This window comes from Octodon degus, unplaced genomic scaffold (genome assembly GCF_000260255.1).
Source record: "Octodon degus isolate 3935 unplaced genomic scaffold, OctDeg1.0 scaffold00268, whole genome shotgun sequence".
Lineage (NCBI taxonomy): Eukaryota > Metazoa > Chordata > Mammalia > Rodentia > Octodontidae > Octodon > Octodon degus.
Window position 1 is genome coordinate 1562933 of NW_004524844.1, and position 14382 is coordinate 1577314.

Consider the following 14382-nt stretch of genomic DNA (forward strand, 5'->3'; position numbering starts at 1 on the left):
AAAAAAAAAAAAAAAAGACTAGGCGTCGCACCACAGGGATGTAATCCCAGCACTTAGGAGGGTGAGGCAGGAGGACTACCATGAGTTCAAGGTTAGACTGGGCTACAAAGTGAATTCAAGGCCAGCCTGGACTACAAAGAGAGACCTTCTCCAAAAAAGCAAAGCAAAAATTGAGAGCGAGATCAAAACAGAAATTCAGTTCCTCACATTGTTGCCCCTGGGTGCCCACCAGATCCGGGCAGAGGATCCGCCAGTGCAGCGGACAGCCTGACCCGCAGATCTCCCTTCTCCACCGGGCCCTGCCCCTTCCTTCAGTGTGCCACCGCCACACAATGGCCCCAATTCAGGTTTCACCTGGCTGCAGCTGAAGGGCTCTGATTCCCAGGGGCCCTTGCCAAGGCAACAAGCACCTGCCCCTGGCCGCTCCCCTCCCTGCAGCTCTGTCCCAGGCGCCTCTGTGGCTTTCTCTCCCTGTCACCTCCCTGAGCATAGGTGTCACCAGCATGAGGGCCACACCAGCCTCCCTTCCTGGTTCCTGAGCTTGATGCCTGGGGGGCCTGGCAAATCAGTTACTGAAAGGATACAGCCTGCATGCTGAGTAAGCACTCCACCTACAGCCCCAGCCCCAGCCCCGAGACAGGTGTTTAAACTCTTCCATGCAGTGTATAAAGGGAAAAAAGGACAGGCACAGTAACACAGGCCTGTAATCCTAGTACTCTGGGAGGCTGAGGCAGGAGGATCCCAAGTTCCAACCCAGCTTGGGCAGCGAGGTGATTTGGCAGGATCCTTTCTCAAAATAAAAAATAAGGGAATGGGGAGATAGCTCAGTGGAGTAAGTGCTTGCCTGGCAAGCGCAAGGTCCTGAGTTTGATCCCTGGTCCCAACAAAACAAAATAAAATAAAATAAAATAAAAGGGGGACTGGGGAGGTGGCTCAGTAGAGTAAGCACTTCCCTGGCAAGTGCAAGGGCCTGAGTTCAATCCCCAGTTCCGCTTAAAAAAAAAAAAAAAGGCCAGGGACATAGCTCAGTAGAATAAGCACTTGTCTTGCAAACTCAAGGGCCTGAGTTCAATTCCTGGTTCCACCAAAAATAAATAAATAGGTAGGGAGTTTGGGCTCAGGAGGAAGGCCCTGCTTCCATTTGCAGCGGAAAGGAAAGGAACACAGCGGCATCGGATTGCCAGCTGTCATTTTACAGGTGCCATCTCTCCCACTCCCATGGACAGTTAGGCCATCTCGGCCTCTGCTGGGAGCCCGGCCTCTCCCTTACCCCAGCCTGAGCCCACACATCCCAGCACCCCAAAGCCCTTCATATGCACACAGGCCCACGACAACTCAGCTGGCCGACCTACCCATCCTCATCCCACTGGGGTGACCTCACTGCACCTCCCACACGCACTGGCCCACACGTCCCACCCTGTGCACCGGAGTCTCTGCTCGGTCCCTCCCCAGTGGTCCCCGAAGTGTTCACCTAGCTCAAGCCTGCTCCCCTCCTTCTCTCTCAGACTCTTGACCACCTCATTCCTGGCATCTCAAACCCCCATTCATCCTGCTGCGGCCCCCTCCCCAACCCCCCCAGCCCTGCAGAACAAGATCCCAGCCACCCAGAGTGGCCTGGGAGGTCCTGTGATGGCACACCACCAACTCTGCATCCTCCTCTCTCGTGACAACACTCCTTGCTTCCCGAGCTTTACTGGTTTCGGACCACGCCACATGTTACCCCTGCTCCAGAGTGCTCTCATGTGCCTCTGTCCTGCCTTCTTCACCTGTCACGTCCAACTCATCCTTCCTTCATAGGCCCCCTCACCAGACCGCCCAGAAGCCACCAGTGACACTTGTGTCTCCCCCCAGCCTCAGTGGGACACATGTCCCAGGGCCCGGCCCATCTGTGGCAGCTGCCACCCCCTGACCTTCAATGGCATGCTGGTTGTCTACTTTCTAGGCAACACAGAGTTCCTTGACTTCCGTGACACTGCCTGGGCACACACCCTGGGCGCGTATGCGTGCTTGCGCTAGCTGGCAGGCTGCGCCAGGTAACAGCTTCCTAACTGGGCCGCGGGCCGCACACCTTTCATTGCAGCACTCTGACAGGCTGAGGCAGGAAGATCGCAAGCGCAAGCCCAGCCCCGGCAACTCAGCCTACTTCCACTCAGTCTCAAAACTTAAAAAATAAGAATTAAATTAAAATGTTTAAAAGACAACCCGATATGTGAGTCCAAAGGGCCTGGGTTCAGCTCCCAGCTTCCCAGTGGCCCCCTCCCAAAGTAAAGCCTTCATAACCAAACACATCTGAAATCAGGAACCTAGCGGTTTGGCACACCTCGAAGCCTGTCTCAAAAACAACTAGAAAGCACCAAACCACTGTGGGCCTGTTCCTGGGGGGCACCGTATGCCCTCAGGCGGCGTCCTGCCACCCGCGGGCACCTCACCGCACACTGGCGCGACTGCTGCCTTTGGATCTCCCCGCTTGTCAGGCGCTGCCTCTGGGCTCCTGTTCCAGAAATACCGCGCAGTAATTGCTTGAATCCCCACAGCCGTCCTAGCAGGGACGCCGCCTTCCGCGCAGATGACTAAGGAGGCCCAGAGAGGTGAGCCCGGGTGCCCAGAGCCGCACAGCTCGGGTCTCCAGGGAAGGTTAACCGCTGCCCGGCCGCAAACTCTGGCCGCGCCGCTTCTCTCAGCAGCCCAGGGCGGAGGGCGTCCTCGGTGGAGGGACAGAGGGACAAGGGACAGAGGGAGGGACAGAGGGATGGACAGATGGGTGGAGGGAAGGATGGGGGATGGGGGAGAAACGGTCTTAAAACAGTCCAAAGAGACACAGAGAAAGTGACACAGAGACACGTAGGAGACACACGGGGAAGGACGGAAACAGAACAGGGACCCCGGGTGGAAAGGACGAGCTGCGGACGCAGGGGTCCCCACTCCGCCTGCGGTGGGTGTGACCACTCCCCGGGCTCCCCGCGACCCGCCGAGTCCTCACCCTGGGTCCGAGAGGTCCACTATGAACGTCGTGCAGATCTTCTTCCTGAAGATCTTGGGGACCCAGCTCTGGGGACCGGAACAAGGAGGGGCTGGGACGAGGGACCCGGCGCCCCCCAGGACCAGGAGCCCTTCCCGGTCTGCGCCTCCAGGGCCCCCACCCCGTCCCCACCCGCGCTGCCTCCTAGCCCGGCCGGCCCTGGGCTTCCTCCCGGACGCTCCCCGCCCCCAGCTCGACCCTACCTGCTCCTTCTCGGGGGCCACCATGCTGCCGCCGCCGGGCTCCCCACATTCACCCTCGCAGCCCCGCCACACCCGCCCTGAACCAAACCGGATCCGCCACTGCCCAGGCGGCGGGGGCGGGGAGTCCCCAGGACGTCAGAGGGAGGCGGGGAGAGGGCGGCCGACCTGGGATAAAGTGACCGAAGGGACTGGGCCAGGGGCACAGAGGCCCTTGTCGGGGATGAGAGACGCAGGGGATGCGTGAACTAGAGAGAGATGGGGGGGGGGTCTGGAATCAGAAAGAAGACAGAGACCCACGGGAGAGGGGAACACTAGCGGGGGAGGGGGCACAAAGACGAAGAAGGGTTAGGGGTCCAGGGACCACAGTGAGCCATAGAGAAAAAGCAGGGGACCAATACTGAGAGTGACAGGGGACACAGTCCAGGATGAGAAGGGGGCAGAATCCTGGGGAAGAGGAGTAGGGACTGTGAGAAAGCAAGTGACAAAGTGGGCGACCCAGAGAGCGAGGGCAATTATAACAGCTGAGGAGTGGGCCACTCTTGACCCAAGCAGGCAGGGCCACACAGTTATGGTCACGTGCCTGCTCTCTGATGGGGACAGCTGGGCCGTGGTAACCTGAGCTCCTGCGCCCTGCTCCAGCTGTATTAATAGTCCTGGCCTGGCCTGGTCCCTACCCCCAGCTCAGAGTTCCAGGGACAGGAGGTCATGGGCCTGTGCACTGGGGGCAGGGCCTCCATGTTCATTCGCCCAGAAGGTCCCTGGGATGCACCTCAGTCCTGCCATTGCAGGGCCTCTCCACACGCGCTTCCCAGGGCCCTGGGCCTCCCCAGCTTGAGCCACTGAAAGTCCAGTCCTTGTCGCTGCAGCTGCCACACATAAGCCCATTGGTGGCCCAAAGTCAAGTCCTTCTGTGCTGGAGGAGAGACCCTCATCCAGCCCTCCCCAGCAGAGAGGGGAGGGAGGCAGGACAGGCCCAGAATAACTCAGGGGAAGAGTAAATTTAGCCACACTGAGGGGAGGGGAGAGACCCTATTGGCCAGGGAATGGGGAGGGAGGGCCTGAGAGGGGGTCAGGGGCTCTGGGACCGTCTCAGAGGGGTGTCAGGGCCAGTGGAGGGTGAACAGACAGTGACTGAGAGCGACAAGGTGCAGGGAAGACACAGAGAGCCAGACCCATCCAGGACGAGGTCCCCAGCATTCATCACAGAGCCACAGAGGTAGCTGGAGCCAGTCCTGGGAGAAGCCTGGTGCCAAACGTCTCCATGGGCCACTGTGGGCCATGGCCCTACACTTTTCTCCTCTGGGCCGCAGTGGCCAGCCTGCTCCTCCCTGCTGCAGTAACCCAGCAGCTGAGAGGCGCTGGGCTGGCCCTCAGCAACTGGAACAACAATGCAGGCCTTTCTGGGCCCCCAGAAGATGTGTCAGCGGAGTTTGGCCACCATATCCATGGCCACAGGGGCCACGAAGATGAGCATGAGGACATTTCCATGGAAAGTGGACATGGTTCCCAGAGACTGTGGCAAGACCATGGGGGTGGAGATGAGGATGAAGACATCTCAAGGGAACATAGCCACCACCACCAAGGCCACAGGTACCAAGGCCACCAGGCAGGAAATGACAATGGCTCCGAGGAGGTCTTCACAGAGCAGGCCCATGGGCACAGAGGCAAGGGCCTTGAAGACACTGGGGACTCAGCTGAGCCTGGAAATTACTTTCCCAGCCACAGGAACCCCAGTCGTGATCACAACCACAAGGACAACGCACTGTCCAGTGAGCATCACCAGTCTGTCCCCAGGGATGCACACAGAGGCCACAGAAGGGGAGATGATAGTGAAGGAGAGGAGGAGGAAGAGAGGGAGGAGGAGGTGTCCTCTGAGGACAGGCACCAAGGCCACAAAGAAGAGGAAGAGAATGGTAATGATGACGATGAAGATACTTCAACTGAGTATGGACACCATACCCGTGGACACCGAGGCCACGAGACGGAAGAGGATGAGGATGTCTCAGATGAACACCCTCATGCTATCCCCAGCCACAGACACCGAGGCCACAAAGAAGAGGAAGACAGTGATAATGACGAAGAGGATGTCTCTACTGAGTACGGACACCACACCCATGGGCACCAAGGCCACAAAAGAGAGGAAGAAAGTGACAATGACCGTGATGAAGAAGAAGTCTCCAATGAGTATGGACATTACACTCATAGGCACCAAGGCCACAGGATAGAAGAGGATGAGGATGTCTCAGATGAGCACCACCATCCTGTCCCCAGCCACAGACACCAAGGTCACAAAGAAGAGGAAGACAGTGATGAAAATGATGATGAGGAGGAGGAGGAGGAGGATGTCTCTACTGAGTATGGACACCATGCCCACGGACACCGAGGCCACAAAGAAGAGAAAGGTGACAATGACCATGATGAAGAAGAAGTCTCCACTGAATATGGACACCACACCCACAGGAACCAAGGCCACAGGATGGAAGAGGATGAGGATGTCTCAGATGAGCACCATCATCCTGTCCCCAGCCACAGACACCGAGGCCACGTAGAAGAGGAGGACAGTGATGATAATGATGAGGAGGAGGAGGATATCTCCACTGAGTACAGATACCATGCCCATGGGTACCAAGGCCACAAAAAAGATGAAGAGACCTCAGTTGAACACCACCATCACATCCCCGACCAAGGACCTAGGCTCAGGAAAGAGGAAGATGAGGATGTGTCCACTGAACACTGGCACCAGCCTCCCAGACATGCCCACCATGGCCTTGGAGATGACAAGGAGGCAGAGGAGGAAGAGGAGGTTGTGGTCAGGTTCAGCAGTCACGTTGCAAGCCATCAATCCCAAGGCCACAAGGAGGAAGACTCCACAGAGAAGTACAAAACAGAGGTCCCTGGTCATCTACACAGCAGAGTCTCCAGAGAGAAAGATGAGGACATGTCTGCTGAGCATGGCTTCCAGCCCCCCAGCCACAGGCAGCAGGACCAGCAGGAGGAAGGGACTGTCCATGGTCACAGAGGGTCTGTTCTAGAAGATAGCAGCCACCAGCCCACAGAGCACACAGGGGCCAGGGCTAGAAGCCGTGTGAGGGAGGGCGATTCCAGGGAGGAGGAAGAGCAGAAAAGAGACCACAGCTCTGAAGAGGAAGATGAGGGCTCAGAGCAGGAAGAGGAAGAGGAAGAGCTCCACCGCAGCAGCCTGGACCAGGAAGAGGAGGAAGAAGAGGCTGAAGGTCACGGCCTCAGAGCAAGTGAGGAGGAAGAAGAGGAAGATGAGGAAGAAGAGGAGGAAAGAGCCGACGTTCAGGCCTCACTGAGCCATGCTCACAGAGAGGAGGAGGACCTGGAGGAAGACAAGCTCCCTCTCACCCTTATCCCTGACCCCCTGGCTGGGAGAGAAGTGACTGTGGATGGCTCCAGCGAGGAAGAGATCAGTGAGGATGCAGGTAGGCGGCCCGGCCTGTGGGGGTGGGCAGGAGGAGCATTAGCCTGGGTCACTGCCACCCTCCTGTCCCCACAGGTCTGAAGGACACCCAGGAGTACGGGAACTACCAGCCAGGGTCCCTGTGTGGCTACTGCACCTTCTGCAATGTACGTCCCCAGCTTGGATCTGCCCCCCAAGCTGTCCCTGAAGATTTGTCCCAGAGGCTCTTTGAGCAAGGGAGTGACAGGGACAGGTCTGAATGAAAAAGATACTTCTGGGGCCACCTGGAGGCCAGGAGGCTGGGGTGCAGATGCCAAAAGGGAAGGATGAGAGTTGAACCGTAGAGTCAGGGTCAGAAGGACTCGAGACTGACAGGCAGAAGGGGATGCGCTGGGTCACTGTGGTCGCCCTGAGATGGGGAGCCAGAGTCAGGGGTGCAGATTCCAGGAAAGATACTTGGCAGTGAGCAGGTGAGGAGTCTGGGAAAAGGTCTAGGGGGTAGTGTGGAAAACAGCCTCATCCCAGTAGTGGGCTTAGGGTTTCCATCTAACCAGCTCCTCTATTCCCAGCGATGCACTGAATGTGAGAACTGTCATTGTGACGAGGAGAACATGGGCGAACACTGTGACCAGTGCCAGGTGGGACCTCTCCCCTGACCAGAGGCTCCACCAGGCCTCAGGATGGCCCAGGGCCAGCCCTATATCCTGCTTCCTGACCCCAAACTAACCCAATCTCTGTCCCCTAATGCATCTCCCTAATGCTTCACACCCCTTACGACTTTGCCCTTCACCTCCACCTGCACACCAGGCCTGACTGCCCTGACCAGGCTCTTCCTCTGTCCCACCCTTAGCACTGCCAGTTCTGCTACCTCTGCCCGCTGGTCTGCGAGACAGTCTGCACTCCAGGTGAGCATAAGGCGGGAAAACCCTGAGCCAGGGGCTCGGGCGCCCAGAACAAACCCGAGTGCCAGTCTGGAAGTGATGGGGAGTGGCCAGGGGGCGGGGCCACTTCTGTAAGCCGTGGGTGGGGCGGCCTGAGACTAATGCCTAAGTTGAGTGAAGGCTGAGGGGAAGGCCTTGAGGTGATTGGGCGGGGCCAAAGCAACTTGCCTTGGAAGGCACGTGACAGCTGGATAATGGGACCCGGTTTAGCAAGAAGGGGCGCAGCCTTCAAAGGAGTCCCTCTCAGGAGCTCAGCTTGGCACAATTAGGAAAAGGGTGAGGGGCTAGTGCTATCCCTGCGCTTATATCGTGTCTCTTTAATGTCGTTTGTGGAATTCCCCTCGAGCCTCCTCTCTGCTCTCCCACAGGAAGCTACATGGACTATTTCTCGTCCTCCCTGTATCAGTAAGTGTGCACGGGGTGGGGACACTTCTAAGGCCCTGCTGAAAGCAGCTCTGTCCTGCTTTAAGTTTAGGGGGATGGAAGGGGCATCCGGGGCCTCCACGTCCACGTCCGTGAAAGGGGGTTGGGCGATTAGCGCTAAACATCTTGGAGCGACACCTAGGTTCTGCAACCTCTGCGCTCTCCTCTCCAGAGCCCTGGCGGACATGCTGAAGACCCCGGAACCCTGATCAGGCCTTTGGCTGTGCTGATAACCCTCCTCCTGCCTTCTAACCCCTTACCTAGAGCCGTATTTATTTCTCTTGAATAAACGTGTTCACCAAAACCTGTCAGGCAGGCACCAATTCTCCGGACATCAGAGGATGGGGAAAGGGTCACTGGGAACCAGACCCGGAGGATAGGGCTGAGGCATAGGCCTGGGCTTCGCTTTCGAAGGGTCCTGACCAAAAAATCAGTCCACAAGGGAGCTTTTTGAAACAGTTCTCTTTACCCGTGATCACTGAGTGACGCCTGGGGTCGGGAGGCCGACCGAGAGCCGGGGGTGAAGGGATCCCCCACCGTCTGCCCTCCTCCCACGCCACGTCGCTCAGTGGCATCGTGGAAAGAGGCTTCTCCCATGCAAACCCCGGAGCCAGAAGGGACCGGGGGCGCGCAGCTGCGCCCCTTGCCCCTGGGGCACGGACATGGCCACAGCACGGGGGGGCGAGGAGGCCCCGGGGACACGAGACACGGGGGAGGGACAGGGGACCCCGCCCACAAATGACCCCGGGGACAGGCGACCGGATTCGGCGGGGTGGGGCCGAGTGGCACAGGGGGCGAGGCTTGTAGCAGCGAGTCCCCCCTCCCCTCCTTTCGGACGAAGAAGGAAGACTTGGGCCCCGCGATTGGGCAGGAGAAAGGGAGGGCAGCCCTTACCCGCATGCGGCCCGGGAGGGAACCCCCGCCCCCGTTCTGCGGGTGGAGGGCACCCGTCTCCCGTCGGAAACTGGTCAATAAATTACAAAGTAGAGAAATGGGAGGCGGAAGTTTGGTGCGGGATTTCTCCCTTCCCTCTCCTGTCCCCCCCTTAGTCCAGTCCACGTGGTTTGGTCCAGGTCCACACCACTGGGGAGGCGGGGACGCGGGCGCCCCCTGTCTGTACAGATGGTGCAGTATACGGCTGGAACTCCCGGCCTGCTCTCCCCGGCGAGACCAGATTCTGGACAGCAGGGGGATGGACCCAGGCTCTGGGCTAGTCCTACATCCGAGTGAGGTCCCCTGCAGAGACACGGGGCAGTGCAGAGCACAGTGAAGACCCACTGTGCCGCCCTGCGCCCCAGAACCCCAGGAAGGTCTTCACCCTCACCTGGAGGCTGACACTAGCAGGAATAGGTCCGGACCGAAACGCCGTCTGCCCGGGAGCTCCCGGAAGTCGGCCCTGGAGGGGAAACGAGCAGGGTGTCAGCATAGAGCGCCTCAACACCCAGTTTCCCCCAGGGTTGCTGTGAGCTCGTCCTTAGCCCCAGGAACTACCCCCTCTTGGGCTTCCCCTCTTGATATCTCAACTCCACATCTAGTTTCCTTCACCCTTCCCCAAAGCCTGGGTCTCAATCAAGGTGGCTTTGGGTGGATTCATCTGGGGTATAGAGTTCATCCACCCCAAGAAGTCAGGAATCCTGGAGCGGTGTGTTTGTCAGGGGAACCTGGAAGGTAGACTTGGTCCATGTCCTGCTTTGGGGCTGCAAGGGAGGTGAGGAGGGGCTGTCGCGTTTGGGGACCCTCCTCTCTCCTACCTACCTTCCGGCTGCAGCTTTCGGAGAGGGAGCCCCGGTGAACCCAGGGCTCCTGCTGCAGCCGAACGAAAGTTAGGGGGCAACATCTCAGCAGAGTCGGGGGTTACTCCTCGGAGGTCCTTCTCCCGAAACATCTTCCGCCAGGATGGGGAGCGGCTGAAGGACTTGGCGCTGTCCTAGGTAGAGGAGCCGGCAGAAGGTAAAGGTCCCAAACCCCGCTCAGCCTCCATCCCCTTCCCTTGACCCCGCCCCTTTCCAGGCTGCGCTTCGTCCTTAACCTCGCCTCCACCCCGGCCTCCAATCAGTAGAGGGCTGCACAGCCAAGCCCCGCCCCCCAGCGCGGATGCCGGAAGTGCTGCCAGGAGCCGGGCCAGAGCTGCTGCAGCGCCCACCTCGTCCAGCCTCCTGTCTGTGCCTAAGGAGATGAGGTTGCTGAATTCCTTCTCCAGGAGTTGCCGGGCCTGGACAAGGAGGCAGGAGAGAGATTAGAGCGTGCAGTCTGCGCTGGGAGCCCTGCCCCAGGCCCAGAGGCGGCCACTTACCTGCGCGTTTTGCGTAGGGATCTGCAGGAGCAACGCCAGGTCGGAGTAGTCGAAGGTCTCGTCCAAGGCGAGCAGCGCCCCGTGCACCCCGCTTTCCGTGAGGTTTGTGGCGAATTCCTTCAGGCCCAGCCCGGAAACCCAACCCATGACTCTCTCATTGGACCACACCATCACGTCTGGAAACGGAAAGGTCGCTCAGCCTCGCTCCCCCCGGTGCCCAGGCCTTCCTCTCCCGTGGCCTCTTTCTCACCCATCCTTCCCTGTACCCCTGCGCCAGGCCCGCCCTCTTCACCTCACCTCGGATCTGCGTCTGGCTCTCTTCCCGCCTCCGCTCCAGGTCTTTCCGGTCATAATTGAGCCGTTTCAGGCACATGATCCCGTAATGTAGGCTCACCCTGAGCAGCAAGGGAACAGGGATTACAGAGGCCTTCCAGGAGGCGGGGCACTTTCAACATGCAGCTCCTATTGGCTAACCTGGCCCGGGTATGGGGTTAACCAGCCAAAGTATGTCCAGGTCTGAGTTTTCCTATGGACCATCTTGATGCATAGTGCACCACGTCTGGATTTTTTTTTTTTTTTCTCATACTGGGAATCAAACTCAGGACCTCGCACTTGCCAGACAGGCACTGAGCCCCAGTGTGCATTCTTTGACAACTCAAACTAAAGGGCCAAAGATAATCCTAGGGATTTCCTAACACCAGTCCCACCCACTTCTCTAGGGGGCGCCCCTCACCCCCTTACCTACCAGCCAAGCAGCCCCACCTGTGGAAGCTGTCCACCATCTTGAGCTGGCCCCGGAGCTCCTTCTTGTTAAGGTGATCTAACATTCGGGCATCCACCAGCGACTCCATGAAGTAGCTGCGGTACTGGGGCAGCCCCAGGCTGGGCAGCCAGTCGTTTCCCACCCACTCGTGGTTCATGTCTCCGTATGCCAGGATCTGGGACCATGGGGGGTAGAGGAGGTCAGCCTCTCTGGACCCTTTCCTTGCGTGTAGGAAAGGAGTACAGTCCACTCCCCAACCCAAGGTCATGCTTTCCCCACCCCAGAGCAGGACAGTGACCAATCCCTGCTTTGCACAGTGCACCAATCCAAAGGCGTCTTGTACACCTTCCCAGTGACAGAATGCACTCCACGTGGTCCTGGGACCCTCAGCATCATGCATGTAATTGGCAGAACCCAGACCAACACCAGGTCTACTGAAGTCAGTATGTATATTTTCACAAATTCCCCAGAGAACTAAACTATGCATTAAATTTTTTTTTTTTTTTTGAACCAGGGCTTGAACTTGCCAGGGAAGCACTTATTCTACTGAGCCATCTCCCCGGCCCCATACGCATTAAATTCTGAGATGGGTGGGACACAGTGTAACTGTGTCCCAACTCACTCCAATGTCACTACCCTGCCAAAACAAGTCCATGGATTCTTCCAACGTAGTTCCCAGCCCCAAAATAAAGCTTCAGTCTGCAGTATCTTGAAGATAACTCATCTAACACTGCCCCGGGACCGAGTTCTGGATCAGGCCGGAGCCTTTCACACCCATTAGGACTCCCCGCGCTTCCCTTGGCTAGAAGCCACGACCACGGCCCAACATGGCTCCTCTGCCGCCTCAGGGTCACATCTCTCCTTTCTTAAGAACAGAATATAGCTCTTTGCCCCACTTCTAATTCTGCCTGATCTGCCTCACCACCACCATAACTAGTTCTCTTCCTGGGCTCCAGCGACACTGGAACCACGCAGCAAGCCCTTCCCTCAACTCTAGGGAAAGTAGGCAGCTAGCACTGTCCTAGTCACAAGAAAGGAACACCTCCTGGAGCCCCAGCAGCCCTGCACTGGCACGACCAGGACAGGCTCGCCCTCTACCGTGCCACATGAACCAATCCAGAGCTGAGCTTGGCACCCCCCCCCCCGGGACAATGGGGCCATGGGGAAGGGAGGGATAGGGCTCAGGGGGGAGGGGAGAGCATGCAGCGTGCACAAACTGTTCATGCGCCCACACCCCGCCCCGCGCCCCTACCTGCTCCCAGCTGATCTCCTTGGTCTCCTGACCCGTTAGTGGGAAGAGGGGAGAAAAGGGGTGGGTTAAGGGGCAGGCAGAGGAGGACGGAAGGGACAGACAGACGGATGGCCACAGACTCGGTCCCCGCCCCCGCCCCAGGAGGGTTAGTGCTATCCCCTCAGCCGCCGGCAGGGGTCACTCACGGGCTTCGTCGCGGCTGTCAGGGACTCCATCTCCTCGTGGGTCATCCACACATTTCCTGTGGGCTGAGGAGCAGAAGGCGTTAAGGGACCGAGCGCACCGAATGGGGACAGGGAATAGGGTTGGACGTCCAAGTCCCTAGTACAAGCGTTTCTGGGTATCCTGCTGCCTGCTAGGGGCCCTGTGGGGACAGAACAGGATTGATCCCTTACTGGGCACCTCCATGGAGCAGGCAGTGTGGCCTGCGCCGGTGACATCGCCACTCTGACCTCTTGCAGGATAACAGCAGTTGGTAGGCACAGCAGGGGTGAGGCTTGCTCACACTGAATTACGGCTACCTGCAACCCCACCAGTTAGGAATTTTTACTGGGACCCAAACATTTGTGTGGGGGCCCTGGTGTCAGGGGCCTGGGATATGGCAGAGGAAACACAACGACCAGATTATCAATATGTCTGGGTTTGGTGGCACACAACAGTGATCCCAGCACTCTGGCAGGCTGAAGCGGAGGATTACAAGTTTGGACCAAACCAAGCAAGACAGTGAGATCCTGACTCAAAAATAAAATACAATTTTAAAGGGGCTGGGGATGTAGCTCAGTGTATGAGCACTGGTTCAATTCCTTGTACTGCAAACAACCCACCCTTAAGGGTGATAAAGGGCATGGTGGATATAAAGGAAAAGACACTGCTGCAGAAGTTCTCGGGGACTGATCTGTTTAGATGGCCTCAAATGACATCCAGGAACCTCAGACAGACACACTCGTGTGGAAGCAGCAGGTATGGCAAAGGGTTAACAACTTCTGGGTTAGACTGCACTACTGTACATCTTAAATCTCCCTGAGTAAAAAGTTGGAAAGAAAGAAAAAAAGTAATTAGAAGGCAGGAGAGGCAATGGGATGAATGAGTCGGTATTGCTGTGCCTGGCGGAAGCCAAGGGTCAGGGCCCAAGGAGGCTTCCCGACAAGATGACAAAGGGTCAGTCTTGCAGAAAACAAAAAGGGAGTGGCAGGTGCCAGGAAGCAGGTTGAGTCAGGGAAAGAGGAGACAGGGGCCCTTCAAGCAGGACCTAGCGCGACAAGCGTGCGCACCGAGTCTTTAAACCAGGAGGCGTAGCGATCCGACACGATCACAGCCAATGGGAGAAGAGTCTGGAGTCAAAAACTGGAGTGAGAAGGCTCGGGATTGGCTACTCCTCTGATAAAAGGCGGGGCCTAGTGCAGGGAAGACCGGGATTGGCCTTTAGCCACTCACCGTGCGGGAGGAGGCGGGCGCCGACGGGGAGGTGAGCGAGACCATCTCCTGGATCGCTAGGCGCAGCTTGAGCCGGTGTAGCGGGTTGCTGATGCCGATCTCGCGCTGGATCTCCGTGTCCGACAAGTTGGCCATGATGGCACCACTCTTGACGTTGGCCCGGCAGGCGGCCACATACCACGCGGGCATGCCTACCCACAACTGGAGCAGAGGGGGAAAGGGGAGGGAGTCATGGTGGGAGGGGGTAGACAGAAAGCAGGACAGGGACGCATAGGTGAGAGGAGTGGGCAAATGCGGCCCGGAGACCGCAGCAGAAGGGACGGATAGGTCAGGTAGCGGAGGAAAAGAGAGGGATGGACACGGGAGATTCGGAGACACCAGGAGACAGCGGTTCAGTAGGAGCCAGGGAGAAAGAAGAGCAGAAAAATAGATGGAGAATCCCACAGACAGAACCACGGGGAGACATAAAGGGGCGATCGGAGAAACGATAGAGCCAGACCCAGGTGGGTGGGACCGAGGGCAGGGGTGAAAGGAGGGGGTGAGGGAGGAAGGGAGGAGGGAGGGAGGGAGAGAGAGGGGGAGAGGGGGGGCCAGGGAGAAGGCTCAGTAGAATAAGCACTTACCTGTTAA

At 58.1% G+C, this 14382-nt stretch overlaps 3 protein-coding genes across 5 annotated transcripts in view; 1 reads left to right on the plus strand and 2 right to left on the minus strand.

Moving 5' to 3' along the window:
• The window catches only part of Trpm4 (transient receptor potential cation channel subfamily M member 4), a 41758-nt gene extending 38430 nt beyond the window's left edge, over positions 1-3328 (minus strand). The window contains exons 1-2 of the mRNA XM_023706684.1: positions 3223-3328; positions 2981-3048 (exon numbers count right to left, since the gene is read on the minus strand). Coding sequence (XP_023562452.1) covers positions 2981-3048; positions 3223-3246 — 92 coding nt within the window. The 5' untranslated portion in view covers positions 3247-3328. The remainder of the gene's footprint in view (positions 1-2980; positions 3049-3222) is intronic.
• Positions 3329-4289: 961 nt separating this feature from the next.
• Positions 4290-8319, plus strand: Hrc (histidine rich calcium binding protein). Of its 3 annotated transcripts, none has more exons than XM_023706708.1 (7): positions 4290-5373; positions 5629-6668; positions 6743-6813; positions 7216-7284; positions 7497-7551; positions 7956-7992; positions 8183-8319. In XM_023706708.1, exons 1-7 carry the CDS (start codon positions 4484-4486, stop codon positions 8217-8219), a joined length of 2199 nt encoding a protein of 732 aa, XP_023562476.1. In that variant the 5' UTR covers positions 4290-4483; the 3' UTR covers positions 8220-8319. The 3 variants fall into 3 exon arrangements, with proteins under 3 accessions (XP_023562476.1, XP_023562477.1, XP_004646569.1); XM_023706709.1 differs by having other exon boundaries at positions 4290-5369; positions 5625-6668; XM_004646512.2 differs by having other exon boundaries at positions 4290-6668.
• Positions 8320-8457: 138 nt separating this feature from the next.
• Positions 8458-14382, minus strand: part of Ppfia3 (PTPRF interacting protein alpha 3) — a 22915-nt gene continuing 16990 nt past the window's right edge. Inside the window, exons 21-29 of the mRNA XM_023706675.1 lie at positions 13753-13953; positions 12504-12566; positions 11066-11241; positions 10601-10698; positions 10304-10479; positions 10154-10222; positions 9766-9937; positions 9335-9406; positions 8458-9246 (exon numbers count right to left, since the gene is read on the minus strand). Of these exons, the coding sequence (XP_023562443.1) occupies positions 9348-9406; positions 9766-9937; positions 10154-10222; positions 10304-10479; positions 10601-10698; positions 11066-11241; positions 12504-12566; positions 13753-13953 (1014 nt within the window). The 3' untranslated portion in view covers positions 8458-9246; positions 9335-9347. The remainder of the gene's footprint in view (positions 9247-9334; positions 9407-9765; positions 9938-10153; positions 10223-10303; positions 10480-10600; positions 10699-11065; positions 11242-12503; positions 12567-13752; positions 13954-14382) is intronic.